The sequence below is a fragment of the Periplaneta americana genome, chromosome 1 (genome assembly GCF_040183065.1).
Source record: "Periplaneta americana isolate PAMFEO1 chromosome 1, P.americana_PAMFEO1_priV1, whole genome shotgun sequence".
NCBI classification, from domain to species: Eukaryota; Metazoa; Arthropoda; class Insecta; order Blattodea; family Blattidae; genus Periplaneta; species Periplaneta americana.
In genome coordinates, this window is record NC_091117.1 from 115899436 (window position 1) to 115916414 (window position 16979).

The window sequence follows — 16979 nt, forward strand, 5'->3', positions numbered from 1 at the left end:
TAGCATTGCTGAACGAATATGAGAAGCCTCTTTACTATTAACTTTTACATCTGATAAAAAAACCTTAATGTAAATTTAGAGGTAATTTGAATCGGCTACACAGTGGTTGCCAAACACCACGAAATTGTGACGTAATAGAAATGCAACCCACACATCACTATCCCAGGGAGAGGGTAATGCTGCGAATAACAGTGCAGAGACGGACTGTGACCAGAAAACGAAAGCAATATAATATTCTTCTACTTATTAACTATACATACTTTTTTCCATGTTAATTTTTTATTCTCCTATTAATTATTTTTGTATTATTAATCAAAATAATAAATTAATTTTCTTATTTACCATAGAAAGAGCGTGTACTTTACATCAGCAGATATTTGAAATTAGAAAAACGTACCAGACTGGTCACGAAGTTGTAAATTACACTACATGCTTAAAAAAAACGTTGAAGCATTTTACTCCGATTAAGACATAGAAGCCGATATTTTTATTGTTTATTTATTAATGAAATATTCAAATTACACTCATACGTAGAAAAAAACGTGAAAGTATTTTACACCGATTAAAACACAGAAGCCAATACTTTTTATTGTTTATTTATTACTGAAATATTCAAATTACACTACATACGTCGAAAAAACGTCGATGTATTTCACCCCGATTAAGACATAGAAGCCGTTACTTTTTATTGTTCGTTTATTATTCAAGTTACAGGTAAGGGCGTGGTAGTTTCATAACAAGAAAAATAATGACAACGTACATTGTTCTTTTATACTTCATTTAAAATTTTACAACAAATTAAGTATCTCATATTTTTGTCATCTGCACAATATACTTTTCCTCCCATGCTCCTTAAAATTAATTTTCTACTTACTATCCGTTTTCGAAAAGACATCGAACCATATTATCCTACACACTTGCAACATTACATGCGTACGTCCGCTGCTGATAAATGTCTTTACTTATATCGAAGTGATGGCTGTAAACAGAGGGTAGGAGTATGATGTTACGGTTATGCTTGAGTGGAGACAGGGGCATGTGTCGCGACACAGCTTTTGGCGATCACTGGGCTACGGTCTTGAGGTAGTAACATTGCTGCTATGCCAGTACATGGAGCAGAAATTTCATTTAACCTCAAGTTTTTGCAATTATGAATAAAACATTGATAAACAAAGGTTTTCTCAGTGGCAACTGAGCCATAATTAAATATGCATTACTAATACTTCCATCAATTTTTGTACCAAGCCCATAATATTTTAGTAATTATAGCACTTGTTCTGTATTTGCTTGGTCTATCATCCGTCTTATCTGATCCTAATCAATTTGTGGAAAAGTTTACTGGTATATCTGTCTCAGGTTGGCAAATCGAAAGGAGGTAAAGAAGAACGTGCAGTTTTAATGCATTATAAATGTCTGTAAGAGCGAACTCATAAGCTGATACGGTAGGTAAGTGAGAACGAAAATTATCTTCTGATGATGGCTTCTTGTAAATTTTCCTACAACATGCTTATATTGGAAGAGCCTTGAAAGATATGTAAAAGAATAAATGTCTTCGTTTCAATTCTGGCGTTTTGCTGCAAGTCCCATCATTCTCGTGTCACCACGGTGATCTAATGGCTAGAGGGCAGGACTTATAATCCTCTCGATCCGAATTCCATTCTAGCGTACCCCCGATTTATAACTTCTATTGGGAAAGCCCGTGGTCTAGATAACACAGGGGAGCTTCGGGAGTTCCGGTTCCCCAATGTCATCCCAACAAATGACCAATATCATTTTTCATCTCGTTGCACCCAGGGCAACGACTCTGTCGGTAAATTGGCCTACATAAGTCGCTTCGTGTGAACGATGGACGTAAGTTAAGTACTCGCCATTAGTTTGGACTGGGAATGGAATTTAACTGAGGGGGGCACGGATGGCCCAGCACTGCGATCTATTGAGATCTATTGCGCTAACCCTCGATATGGAATGAGTTGCATGCCACAGATCCTCTAAGCGCACCGCCCAAACCACAGGACTCCCTTAACGACCGGTCCCTACAGCAGACAGAATCCATATACCATTTCTGCTTCGGAAAATTTCCCCAAGGCCTCCCTGTCGGTCCGAGGCGAAACTTCTCCTCCGAGTAGATCCGCCTCGTGTGCCATTGCAAAATGTCATCGAACATCACTGAACTACATTCCACGGAGAGAGTCAGCAGCTTCGGGAGGCCGCCAGTAGAGTGATATGAAAAACCAGAAACGGGATAATGAGGAAAGGAAGTGGCGAAGATGACTGGGGTTCCAATCGCCTGATAAAGTTACCTGATATTCATCCATTGGAGTGAGGGAAATACCCCAAAAAACCTCACCCAGGTAACTCGTCCTGGCCGGGAATCGAGCCCGGGACCGCTGTGTTCGGAGTTAGGCTCGCTAACCTCTCTGCCACAACGGTGGACCGCCATTAGTTTAAGAAGCATCATTCTCATTTAGGATAAGCCTATCTGAATACTTAAAAGTCGCATGTCGTTTTTTTAAACATTTTTTTTTTGTCTAGATTTTCTTGTTTTTCTACCAAGACTCATCTTAGATATTACTACAGAACTGTCGCGAATCGCCCTTCGCTGCCTATTTATTTATAGATTTTATTTCGCATCATCACACTCGTTTATTTGTATGTTAAATAACAAACTTGCAAAAAATTCCACTTAATTCTAAAGAATTCTCTGTGTTTACATAGTCACACCGAACACAAAATTAAAAAAAGAACACATTCACTTTTTTCACAATTTCAGTACTCAATACCTTTTATAATCATGCAGGTTATGCCAATCTTCAAAGTCTTCACCACGACAATGCATAAAAGCAATGTACAACCTACTAATTTAGTTTTATTAGTTTTTATATTGTGACTTTTAATTCACACAACAATGTTACTTTTATTCACAACAATTCTATTTCTGAATTTAAACACTCCCGTCAATAATGGGTATTTCACTCCATACGTCAACACAGTATTCGTTATTGCACTCCAGAGGCGACAATAATTCACTTGGATTATTGAGGACAACAATGTACTCCTAATCTCAACTAATGTTCACAAAGCACTATTTACAAAACAACGCTGTCAGTTCTCAGTTCACAGTTCGTTTGCCTGGGCTAGTTCTTCACTCAAGTTCACACTATATCGAACCAAAGACTTCCAGAGAAAGTCAACTGAACTTCGAACTCAAGACTTTCAGATAAAGTTTACTCACGTCGAACCAAAGCCTCCTGGGCGCGTTGCTTCCGCCTGGGCGCTGCTGATTCACAAGCTGAACTCGCTGTCCAAACTAAACTGGCAGTGCGGCTCACTCGCGTGAACACCGGTCTCGAAGGCTGGCTTCCTTGCTCGTTCACTGCTGCTTCACAAGGCTGACTCACTGTTCTAAACTGCTCGCGCTGTTATTTTGTTAGATAACACATAGCGAGCCTTGATTTCTGGACGATTCTCGGTCTCCCCATCACTCGGACTCCAGACGTTTCCTTTACGTCCGTAGCAGTCGGTTTTCTCCCCCTCTCCCTTCGTCACGCGCCGCGATTCAGTGCCCACCGACGCTGGCCTTCCTCTCTCCCCGCGCGCCTCGCGGAGCTCGCCACGTTTTTCGCGCCTCGCGCAGCGCCCCGCCTTTCGCGCCTCGCGCAACGCCCCAGCGCGCCCTCCCTTCTGCCGGACGCGTGATCGACTCACGAGGCAGCGAGAACTTTCCATCATGGTTGCCACAATATTAAAATAATTGTCAAATCTATTGGCCTTTTACTTGAACTGAAATATCTCGAGACCTAACGGAGCTACGAAAATGAATGGGTCTATAGCACTCGGGGCATTACATATTATCGATTGACCACAATTTGACCGAATCAAGTAAATGAGGTTTCAATTAATGATGCGTAACATCCCGATTGTTTTAAGCCCAAGTATGTTATCGCAGCTCTATTAATTCTCGAGGTATTTCAGTTTAAGTAAAAGGTGAACAGATTTGCCAATTATTGTAGTATATTGATTATTATTATTATTATTATTATTATTATTATTATTATTATTATTATTATTATTATTATTATTATCATCATTATTATTATTATTATTATTATCATCATTATTATTATTATTATTATCATTATTATTATTATTATTATTATTATTATTATTATTATTATTATTACAACCAAGAATCCAAATTCAGTCCGACTGAAGATTAATTTCATAGTCTGATCTCAGATTAATTATTTAGTTTATTTTCCTCCTTCCACCCATTAAGCCATCAACTGCAATGCAGTTTTGGAGAATGGATTAATGTTCAACGACTGCAGGAATAACACTTTACGTCCACACTTGTGGTGTAACGGTTAGCGCATCTGGCCGCGAAACCAGGTAGTCGTGGTTCGATTCCTGGTCGGGGCAAGTTACCTCTTTGAGGCTTTTTTGGGGATTTTCTCTCAACCCATTATGAGCAAATGCTGGGTAACTATCGGTGCTGGATCCGGGACTCATGTCACCGGCATTATCACCTTCATCTCATTCAGACGCTAAATAACCTAAGATGTTGATAAAGCGTCGTTAAATAACCTACTAAAAAAATAAAAGTAACACTTTACTTTTCTGCCTTCTCTCATGAGTTCAAACCGTTGGATAGTGGTATGTTTGTGACGTAAAATCTTTAATCCGTAGCTATTAATGCAGAGAAACTTTATCCCTTCATAGTTTTTGTTCTTGAATATATTTTTCTTTTTTTTTTTAATTTTCGTAATATCGGCCTACACATACCTACTACTGATTTTTTTTCAGACATATATTGCCTTCTTTCATATTAAGCTGGATATTAATGCATGTTTCTTAACTTCAATAATCTGATTTATTGTTTCACGTTTAAAGACGCTGTATCCAAATTTAACTACCAAAAATTATTAGTTCGAAGCATATTTACTATTATGCGACTTCCATAATTAGTCAATCAAATTGTAATACAGTAGCCTATGCCATGCATAGGTCTACGTGGTGTGTCTAAAAAGTTCGGTGAATGGTGTCATATCTGAACTGCAACTTGGCGCATGTGCTTGCGCATGCGCATGGTTCTTCAGAGACTTGGGGAGAATCGATACACAGCATGCAATGCATGTGACCTGGCAGTGTAAACAGACTGCGACCAGTTGAACGCAGTCAGTGTTAGAGGAAGTGTCACAGCGCAATGGAGCAACGTGTAAACATCAAGTTCCGTTACAAAATGGGGAAGAATGCAACGGAGACACATGGAATGTTGGTGCAGGTGTACGTTTTGCGGACGTGAATGCCATCAAAGATCGTGTGACAGCCATTCTGCGATCGATTCCATAGGAGGCCTTTGCTGATAGTTTCCAAATCGCAGTCACTTTTCATGGCCGCCTACAAATGGGGAAACAGGAAGAAGTCCGCAGGAGCCAGATCAAGGGAGTACAGAGGGTGTTCAAGAACAGTTACCATCTTCTGAGCCAGGAATTGGAGCACACGGATCACACAGTGTGCAGGGGCATTGTCATGGAGCAGCATCCATTTTCCAGTCCTGTGCAACTCTGACCGAACCCGCCGGAGACACTGTAGCAATCGGTTCAAAACGGACTGGTAAAATGCAGCATTAATGGTTTGATCTGCAGGAACAAATTCCTTGTGGATGATGCCGTTGTTGTAGAAGAAGGCGATCAACAGTGTTTTCACCTTGGATTTTTTCAGACGGCTTTTTTTTTTGGTCGCGGGGAAGTCGGTGAACACCATGACATCGATTGCCGTTTTGATTCCGGATCGAACTGGTAGCACCAGGTCTCATCTCCCGTGACGACAGTTTTCAGAAGCAATGGATCCTGGTCACACATGGAAATGAAATCACCAGAAGTTTCCATCCGTTTTGCTTTCTGCTCGTCTGTGAGCTTGTGCGGCACAAATCGGGAGCAGATCTTCCGCTTACCCAAATCATCGCGGACGATGGTGTGCACTGTGTCCTTGCTAATGTCCAATTCCTTCCCAATCAATCTTAGAGTCAGTCGCCGATCTTGTGCCAGCATTTGTCGCACTTTTTCGATCATTTCTGGGGTTCTGCTTGTCGATGGCCGACCTGAACGTGGCTCATCCTCTTGTTTCCTTCCCTTCACGGAAGCGTTTAAACTATTCGTAAACACATTTTCTGCTCATGGCTTCCCTCCCGTACACCTGCACCAACATTACATGAGTCTCCGTTGCAGTCTTCCCCAATTTGTAGCAGAACTTGATGTTTACGCGTTGCTCCATTGCGCTGTGACACTTCCTCTTACACTGACTACGTTCAACTGGTCGCAGTCTGTTTACACTGCCAGTCACATGCATTGCATGCTGTGTATCGATTGTCCCCAAGTCTCTGAAGAACCGTGCGCATGCGCAAGCACATGCGCCAAGCTGCAGTTCAGATATGACACCATTCACCGAACTTTTTAGACACACCACGTATGTTAAATACAACGAAACGATTTTCAGTGTGAATGCATTTTCAGTAAATACGACCTACATTGGCCTTGATTTTCTTCGTTCCTAGCAGAGTGATACTCTCATGAAGGGGTGGAGAGGATGAATGGTTAGAAGCACAGACGAAGTTTAGCTGGAGATGGGATGTCTCATAAACTTGCAGCAATAAGTCGACAAGTATATAGGGGCATCAACTCTATATCATTTATTAATCTGTGAATGTAACAACTTCTTTACTGCTCGGGAAAAGTTTCATAATAAAACTTGGGAGACAGATTTGTAGTTTTATATTGGACTCAGAACTGTGGTTTTATTTGTATAAATATGAATACCACTTCACTTGGTTGAAATATATTTTTAAAGATATTCACTAACTATAAAACTTCAAATTTTGAACTCCGTTTTCAATAAGCAGTTCATTGATATTGAAGAATGGGAGGAGACAATCGAAGTTTACGAGGGTAGATTGCGAATGATGGTATTTTTGGTTCAATATTATAGAAATATTAAGTACTATGCGCAGCTGTGTAGGGCAGGGGACCGAACCTACGAGTCCGGGATTAGGCCAATTTTTTTCCTGTAACCATTGGCTGTCGTCTCTTTCTTACCTACTGTAAGTGCAACATACTGTCAAGTTAAACTGTAAATATCTGACTAGATAAGTGATTAAGATAAATTTGTTTTGGCGTTAATAATTTCATTTGGTTATTATGAACGGTACTAATAATTATATTTGACAACATTTCTTGGCACAAACTAGCACCAGCATATAACAAATTTTTTAATGAGGTAGAGGCATTATAAATATACTAAATGTAATCATGTTACTTAACCCTAAACGCATAGGCACAATGTGAAGTCTGTAGTTTAGCGGCTCTTGTTCGATCCTGGGCTTGGTAGTTATGTAATTTGTGGTATACCGTACGTTACAAGGGTTTTATCGGGGTACTCCCGTTGTCTCTTTCATTCCACCAACACTCTCCAGCTCCCCCTCATTTTATGTATCATCTGCAAAAATAAAAAGTGGTTGGACTAAAGTCACGGGGTTAATACAGGTCTCCAATGCTGCTGTAGGTCGCAAGGCAGGTGTGTGAAACTCATTTGTGTCGCAGACTCTTTCCCTCACTGTACCTCTTGTGGGCCGCACACCTCGCCATTACTAAGAATAAAAATGTTTTTAATTGCTGAGTTGTTGCTTGTTCCTAGTTTATGCTTTTGTTCCTTTATGGATGCGGAATGAGCCACAAAATGAAATTTCACATGCGACCCACAGATCGCCAGTTCGACACACGCGATGTAAGATAAGGGCTTGCTGCTCTAGGTCTTGGTACTTATCGTTATTCTTCTGGGGATGAGTCCTGCTCTGTGAGAGCAGAGACAAAATGGCCCGCCTGTTGGTATCGGATGCACGAATGACACCTGTCGGACAGGATCATTGCATATAGGGCGTAGCCTACAGTAGTGGCAAGGAGAGTATAAACAGTCACGCAAAGTCACAAGCTCTTTAACTCCTTGTGTGGTTGGCAGGTAGGGGAAGGGAACACGTGGTTGCGTGTTTACGTTCTCAAACAATTCCTTGTCGCCACTGTACTATGGCCAATATGAGCCTCAGTGCATATATCCACCCCGAAACTAACTGTTGAAAAGCCACCTGTCTGCTAAAAAATTGTGTCAACCCTATTCAGAGCTCGAAGCTGCAGTATACATGGTTTTGTTCTACAAATCTACACTAATGCATTGGCTTCAGTAACATCATCATAGAACTGTATTAAAATAACCGCATGCATGGTCTAGGTATAGCGAACGGTACTCATGCTCCGAGACTGCGTTACGAGCATGGGTTCGAGTTCCGCTTGGACTGATTATGTGGTTGAGTTTTCCGAGGTTTTCTCAACTGCAAAGCGAATTTAAGGTAATCTTATGGAGAATATTCGGACTCATCTGGTTAAAATATAATCTCATTACCAATTATTATCGGTGCAAAATAACCGCGCTTTTATCGTTAAATAAAAAATTAAAGTGCACAGAAATAAATTATGAAATCAGTTTATGTACTAATATTATTATGATTGTCTTAACATTTAAATACTGGTATAGGCTATGTAGTGTCCTGACATTGCATTTATTTGCTCTAATTGAATCTATTATAAATATTTGTGTTTAACTTTGTACTATTTCACAGATTTGTTGTGTTCATCTGACAAACTTAATATAGTCCGTAATAGGCGGACACAACAGTTGATTAATTTTAGATACGCTGCCACTACTTGAAAAAACTGTGCGACGGATTGTGAGACTTTTGCATCTACCTTTTTCTTTCGAATGTAAAGAGTCTTCCAATAAGAATGTCACACTTTTAAAATTAAATAAGTTATATAAACGAAAGAGGTTTATTTATTTAATTATTATTATTTTTAAGCACACTTAATGCCATTACGTATGGAAGAGAACGTCAGTTAAATGACCGCCGCGGTTTCGTTGGGTTGCGCGTATACGGATCTTCCCTTATTTTCAATAACAGACAACATAAACCAGGCTCAATTTCACTAATAACGCACGTGATATTGTTTCTTAGATCATTAACTGTTTCTGGCTTGTTACCATAAACCCGTTATTTAACATAACCACATAAGAAATAATCCAGCGACGTTAAATATCATGATTTGGAATGCCAATTGACATCACCAACACGAGAAATGATGAAGCCTCTGAATGGTAGGAATGCTCATAACTACAAAGTTGACAAATTTCTTCAAAAGTTTCTAAAACAAAATATACTTATGAGTAATGAATACACGTTAACTAACACAAAAATTACTCAATAGAATCTCAAAATTAAAAACAACAAATCGAACAAAACTTCTCTTGTTGGATATAACCAACCTAGACAGTAATAATTATACCAATTGATACAATTACATCCCACATTAATAGAACAAGTCCTCAATTTATTATAAACTTTACTTAGCCAAAACTATTTTCCATTCAATAATAAATTTTGTTCTCAGCAGCAAGATTTAGCGACGGCAGATCCTCTATTACATAAATATAATATTATTACATATAATAGACACGTAGATGATACTTTTATAATATATGATAGTAACACTCAGATACTGATTCCATTACCAATGATTTCAATCAATTATACCATAAAATTAAATTTACATCAAAAGATAGCAAAAATAGCTCTATAAATTTCCTGGATACAAAAATAACCATAAAGCAACAAAAACTAAGTTCTGATATTTACTGAAAACCTACTTCCACCAAATATGCCATACATAGCTCCTCAGTTCATCCCATTACACACAAAAATAGTAAATTTCGGATATTAATTGATAGATTATTATCTCCCTGAATAAGTCGAATTTTAACAAAGAATATCAGTTCATAGTAAAATTAGCCACGGAAAACGGTTATACCAAAACAACAATAGAAAATATTTGTAGGAAAAGGAAAATGAAATTAACTTAAAAGAAACTAATAATTTTTCTACACTAACGCCAGACACAAACCCAAAGAACACTAAAAAGTGGCATAGCTTGACACATTTTCGCAAAATTTCAAATAAAGTAAACAACTTTTTGAAACCAAAACATTGAAATAGCACCAAAGACAAATAATAAACTAAATTATTTGACTACCAACTCACTTAATAATACTGATAAATTTTCCAAAAGTTGAATATATAAATTAAATTGCAATAGCTGTCCCATGAAATATGTAGGACAAACCCAAAGGAACTTCCGTACCCGATATAATGAACATAAATCCGATTTAAAATATAGTCGCAACAAATCAAAATTTGCCCTCCACCTCATAGAAAAAGGTCACAGGTCACAAACTTACAAACATTAATTATGCTCTATCCATAATAGAAACACTAAATAACTGTTCTAAAAAAGAAACTAAGGAATAATATTTCATCGCAAAATAATTTTATCAAGGAACCCCACTTCTTAATGAACAACTCCCCAACACACATAATCCTTTATTCAATTTATTTAAATTCATTAACAATCATAAGCCTCCATAATATGTACCTTTTAAACCCCTCCCATCGATCACCTATCCAACTCCTCCCATCAGACGTAACATCTTCATAAGCAGTTTGTAAGCACGCCTATGTCTTTCAGTCAGGCCTTCATACTCAACGATACAACTACGCAGCTTTCAACATAATATGTAAGTTTCGCATTCAAAATAAAAAAATTGCCTGGGTAAAATATCAATTATTAACTACATACAAAATGTTCTTCTCCCTTTCTTCAATTCTTTTGTCTTAATTAACGCAACTTTTAAAAAGTTTGCAATATATCAAAATTAAATAAAATTTAATACATATAAATAATCACTAATTAAATTTAAATATAATAGCAATATCTTATTTGAATCTCACTTGAATATTTGCAGTTACAAGGTCTGGTTCAACCACACAAAATGGAACGTCCTTCCTTCAGAAAGAATTTGTCTTTACCAACAGTCTCAAGATACAAAAAGCAATATTACGATAATAGTTAAAACAAAATATTTATGGTGTTTCCAAACACTAATTTTAATTTTTAATTTTAGTAATATTTTAAATTTCTTAGCAATTAGCACTATTATTTATAAATTTAATTATCTATATGACAATTGGTATTAATCATGAAACTATTTCCATATCAACATTATAAAGTGTTCATACTTTGTTAACATCACTTCTTAACGATCTGAAGATGGCGAATTATTGCTGAAAACGTTTATCAACTTATATTGTTCTACATGTTATGCTTATTATATGAATAAATAATCACTTATTACCTTGATAAGCTGTCTAAAACGGCAAATACAGTACATTAATTATTTATTTGATTCCTTTATTTTACTCATCGGAAACCATACAACACCCCTATGAAATTATATGATATATATTACCCATTACTATTGTTACTACTACGAGTACTAACTTATTCTTATTTCAGGTTATAAACCTCTTATGCTGAGACTCACACTAATTCATGGAGGGCGTAGCAATAGCCGGCCAGAACAACACGAGTCATTCGTGCTTAAGCAACATTGTCTAGTTTTATTGTTAAGAACAGTTACTGCTAATGGTGGTAATTTAAATATTACACGCGCCCAGACAAAATATTGTAGCTACGTAGAACATGAGACTCATGAACAAAGACGAGAGCAAAACATTAAAGGGAAGAAATTAATGTAATATTGACTTACCGTGTTGCTTATTGCTGTCATCCAATCACTGAAACAAAGATGAAAGAATACCATCAAAACAATGACTAAACTTTTATTCAGCGATTATTATCTACAATTAAACCTAAGTTTGTAGGCACAACTTCTACTGGTCTATGAATTTTATACGCTTTTAATCATACATTGGAGTTGAATTTTGTATTTGGTAGTTAAGATAATTAACCATCATCATTATTAATACGGAACTGGGATGAATAATAATTACACTCAAGTAAAATATAATACGGTAATATTTTAGTTATTTTTACGGTTATTACTATAATTAGGCTAATGTTATAATAATTATCTTTAATATTATTATCACAGAATTTTTAAATGTCCTTGTATTTTATAGTGACGAAGGTAATGATAACAACGAACACCGTTTATTAATATGTAGACAGAATCCCTCTTCGTGTGGTTAGCAATCAACATTGGACAAGGATTACATACTTAAGTCTCAAGAAGTGGGGAAAAGTCTCCAATTGCCTTCCTCACATTAAATCTTGTTCATTATAAGATTTTACCCTAAATTGCTACCATCAAGTAAAAAATGTAGTTCGAAGAAGATAACACATACTTTCTCAATAGTATAATTAAAGCGTCTTGCAACAATTAATTTTTTTTATATTCTGATGATATTGCAGTTTATTTGTTCATGAACTGCTGTTGGAAAGAAATATTATTGCTCTGCTAGTAAAATGGTGTCGTAACTCGAAAATCGTGATTTGTAAAGATAATATGTTATTTCCTAGTAAAATACTGCTGTAGAAATATTTTAATAAGTAGGTACCAAAACTTTTAATAATTTACTATTTTATCATACTTCCAGCTAGTAAAACAGCGTTTAAAATAATTTACGCAAAATATATGTGATTTTCGACTTACTACAGTACTTTACTGGGTGTGCAATATGTATGTAAATAATTAAAACATTTACTTGCACCAAAATAAGAAAAAGAAATCAATTTCTGGATATCACAAAAAGTTAGGATAGACTACCTAATATTTGTTTGTTTGTTTGTTTTGCTTCGTTTGTTCGTTAGTTCGTTTGTTTGTCTATCTGTTCATTTAATAATCAATTAATTAATTTGTTTATTTATTCTTTTCCCAATGGAAAAGTCCTTCACTTTCCCGTTTTTCGTCCCGATACGATGTAGTTAGTATCGAGATATAGACAACACTATTGAAAAACAGGTGTGTGTAGATTGCACTCGTAATGGATGGATGGATGGATGGATGATGATAATGGATAATTTTTGTGATGTTACACGGAGACCTGAGTACCAGGAGGAAACTTCTGCATTACCTGGATCACAGGCTTATTCAACAAAAGTTATAAATTAAGAATTGACCAAATTTATGAATTGTGCTGTTTAAGGAGTTATATGCTGTTATTTTTTTTATAATTTACAGAGAATAATTATCTGTAAATGATAATAATTTCTAATATTAATTTTACATTTACGAAATAATGTATTTTAGAGTCATATGTACAGTTTCCCTGAAAAGGAATGAGACGATTGAATATTCTTAAGTCTCAGATGTAAAACACTGCGCATGATCAGAGACCAGAGCACTGATACACAAGATAACGAATATTTAGTTACTTAGATTCAAGCTATTTGGTTTGTTACTAGCATCGTTCCGGAATTCACTTCAAAAACTGCAAAAAAATATGATAATATTACGTAAATAAGAGATAAATATATACGTAAATCGTGTAGTTAAATCAACAATGAACCTTCATGACTAGATCGACACTCCGCACAGAAAGTAAAGCTTTCGTGTCGTTGCAATAGCTCAGACGCTAAGATCTCTGCGTGTTGTGTAGAAGAGAGCGACTTCGATTCTTAGTCTATATCAACGATTTTTTTTTTCCTAAATAACGTTGAAATAGAGTTTTACAAAGTCCTCAGATTAAGTGTTAATGATCACAGAAATTACAAAAATTACAAGTTATAATATTATAAACGTTAATCTAATGAATGTATTTATACACACACACATACAATGTAAATGCATATATATATAAATATATATATATATATATATATATATATATATATATATATATATTAAAAACTAACAATTAAAATAAAATTAAAAATATATTCCTAAGCCACACAGACAAACGATTACAAAGGTTTAGAGTCCTTAGGCCATGTCATTTGTTGAGTAATTATTACAATATTTTATTAGTAGCTTTCCCATATGTGTAATAAGTGCACTCGCACAAAACAATTTTTGTTAAAAGTGTGGCTTTGGATTATTTCATTCTCACCCCTTCAGTTGATTTTAACTATTATATCTACGTGTTTAATTTAATGTGCATTCAATTTAATTCATGTTATGATTGAATGTATAAGCACTGTTGCAGTTATTGATTAATTACATATATTATTACTAACTATTAAATGCATGTGTTAAGTAACTAATTGCAGAATCTTTTGAAAAATCTTGAATGTTTAAGTTGTCAATAATATTTCGTACTATATACTATAAGACGTTAAAAGAATTTTCAATAGATTTGGGATCCTCTACTTTATAATCACTAATTTTAAGGAAAAAATATTCTCTTTCTTAGGATATCTACAAGTTTAACTTTAATAATATTCCGAATAGCTTTAATTGCATTATCTGGATTTTGTGCTTTTCTATTCAAATGTGTTCTATTTCCCTCTTTCATAAATTTTGATAAATTACACTGTACTTCTTGTAGTATTTAAGAATATGAGGATAGTTACATTGCAGCTCGTTACCTATAGGTTCTTCTTTTTTAATACATGAGATTTTTAAGTCCTGCATTATCTACATGATTTTACTTTTGAATTTTTTCACAACATTGAGTGGAGAACATCCACTGAAGTGATTCTGAAATGAAGTGAAAAATACAATACATTTACTCTTAATATCAGTAGTACCAGTAACATATACGTTTTTTCAAGATTCATTTTGTAGACATAAATGTAAATAATCACTAGATACAGCATTTACGATCCTTTTTTAGTTTTTAAATTAATACTTTGAAATTGTTCAGCAACATTGGAAACAGGATTTGTTTATCATGTTCATACAAGCCATTGATTATAGGTGCTGCCGAATAGGAATTCAGCCTAATTCAGTGTACAAAACTTTTATCAATGGCTGTGCTACTTCAGCTTGTATGCTGGTGGGGAAATGAGTCTACGACTAAGATTTCCAGTTTCAAGGAGTGAATTTAATTTACTTTTGCGGAAAAGTTCTGAGAGATAATCTATGTCTATGTCACTACAGATCACAAATTCCATATGAGATTTCTAAAGTCTTTTCTTTACAAATTCAATGTTGGCTACAAATGTTAATAACTATGAATGATTGTAGTTAGAAGTCTGATTTACATTATAAAAAGCAAAAAGTTACATTCCTCGGCAAGATTCGAAATTTTCGATGTTTGGTTTTGTCGTCCAACACATAAGCACAGACCTATTCAATGCTTATGTTAATAACCTACAATTTAGCTGTAGCAATGTGGTGTCATAACTTGGGGTTTGTTTACTTAATGAAATTAGATTTAATTTGATTAGCTTCGCAACAATTGGACTTCCTGTTATATCCTGTTATTTAAATATTTAAGTTAGAGTTGATTTATTAACTCTTACTGTGCAAGATGACCCTTATTTCAATAATTCTATATCACGTTAAATAGTCATTGTCTACACTAAAGTATTATCGTCATCCCTCATTTCTCATCTTAATGGCAAACCGACGTGACATGAGACAGCAAGTTATAGCTCTAGTTGAGGCTGGATATGGGGCTAGATCTGCTGGCCGTTTGGTCGGTGCTTCTGGAAGTACAGCCGAGAGGTGGGTTCATCGTTACCAAAGTTCAGGGGAGGTCGAAAATCGCCCTATTCCTGGGCGTCCGCGGATTTCTTCATTGGAAGAGGATGCTTTCTTATTCGAGGAAGTTCGACAGGACCCCTTTCGGACTGCTAACGAAATAAGAGCAGCATCTAACTTTCCCGGTTCTTCACAGACTGTGATCAGCAGGTTGAGGAACCGCGGTATTAGGAGCCGGAGGCCTGCGCAAATGGAAATATTGGGGGAAGCACAAGCTGTCGACCGTCTTGCCTTCGTTACCAATCGAGTGGATTTCGATTGGAGAAATGTAATTTTCTCCGACGAAACAACCATCTCGAGTGATTACGAAAGTTCTGTCCGTGTCTATCGTGAGAATGGTCTCCCACATGATCAGCGCTATGTGCACCGACGTGAAAGATCGGGGCGCTTTAGCATATTGTCACAGTCTTGTATATACAGCCGCGAAGCTCAATACGTAGTAAATATGCAAACATTAGATTGTTGCTCACCACTAGGATCGCTAATATCGCCTCACTACAGGCAATGCAAAATAGTACCGTCACAGTCTATTGTTTCTAGCACCCTCAAAAGTCAAGCTTCGTGACTGTATATAGTAGAACTGTGATATCGTGTTGGGGTGGATGTCTTACGATGGACCTGGTGTTATAGAACGCATCGATGGCCGGTTTAATACGGGAACTTACGAGCACATTCTGGAAAATATATTCCTTCCGCCCCTAGAACGTTTTCCCGAAGGAGCACTGCTGTTCCAACAGGATAACCATCCCGTGCACTATGCCCCAAGCATTCAAAGATGGTTTCAAAGTAGACCCGAGATCGAAATCATTAATTGGCCTCCGAAGTCACCTAATTTGGCTGTCATCAATATTTATGGGCGGAATTAAAAAAAGAGAAGGATAGCCACCTATGCCCACCGACGCCCTCAAAATCGAGACGAATTGTGGGATCAAGTTGTTGAAACCTGGGAAGATCTCGCCGGGGATTAGAATTTATTCCACAATCTCGTGACATGCCGGACCGACTTAGAGCTGTAATAGAAGCTGATGGCATGTGGACAAGATTTTAATTTGACAGGTCTCTTTTTGTTTCTTGTGATTTTTGTTTGAGGAAAAATACTCTTAACTTTCAAGTAAGATTTATTTTTTTGACGAGGTTCAGCCCACTTGTAAGACCCAGAAATTGGGCGTAAATTATTCATATTTTTCGACAAATTAGATAGTCTAGGAACTCTGAAGAAATTAATTACATCTCAATAAAAAAAAGTTTCACCTGGGATCGAACACGAGACGTTTCGGTTAAGCAGTGGAACCGATACGCTACTATATGAGCTACCGAGACAAGACGGTGACAACAGCAGTCTAGAATGTAAATCCCATAACAGGCATTTGCCATTC

At 36.4% G+C, this 16979-nt stretch overlaps 1 protein-coding gene across 1 annotated transcript in view; it reads right to left on the minus strand.

Moving 5' to 3' along the window:
* The window catches only part of LOC138700063 (uncharacterized), a 1616191-nt gene that overhangs the window by 909773 nt on the left and 689439 nt on the right, over nt 1-16979 (minus strand). Inside the window, exon 3 of the mRNA XM_069826368.1 lies at nt 11704-11731. Within this exon, the coding sequence (XP_069682469.1) occupies nt 11704-11731 (28 nt within the window). The remainder of the gene's footprint in view (nt 1-11703; nt 11732-16979) is intronic.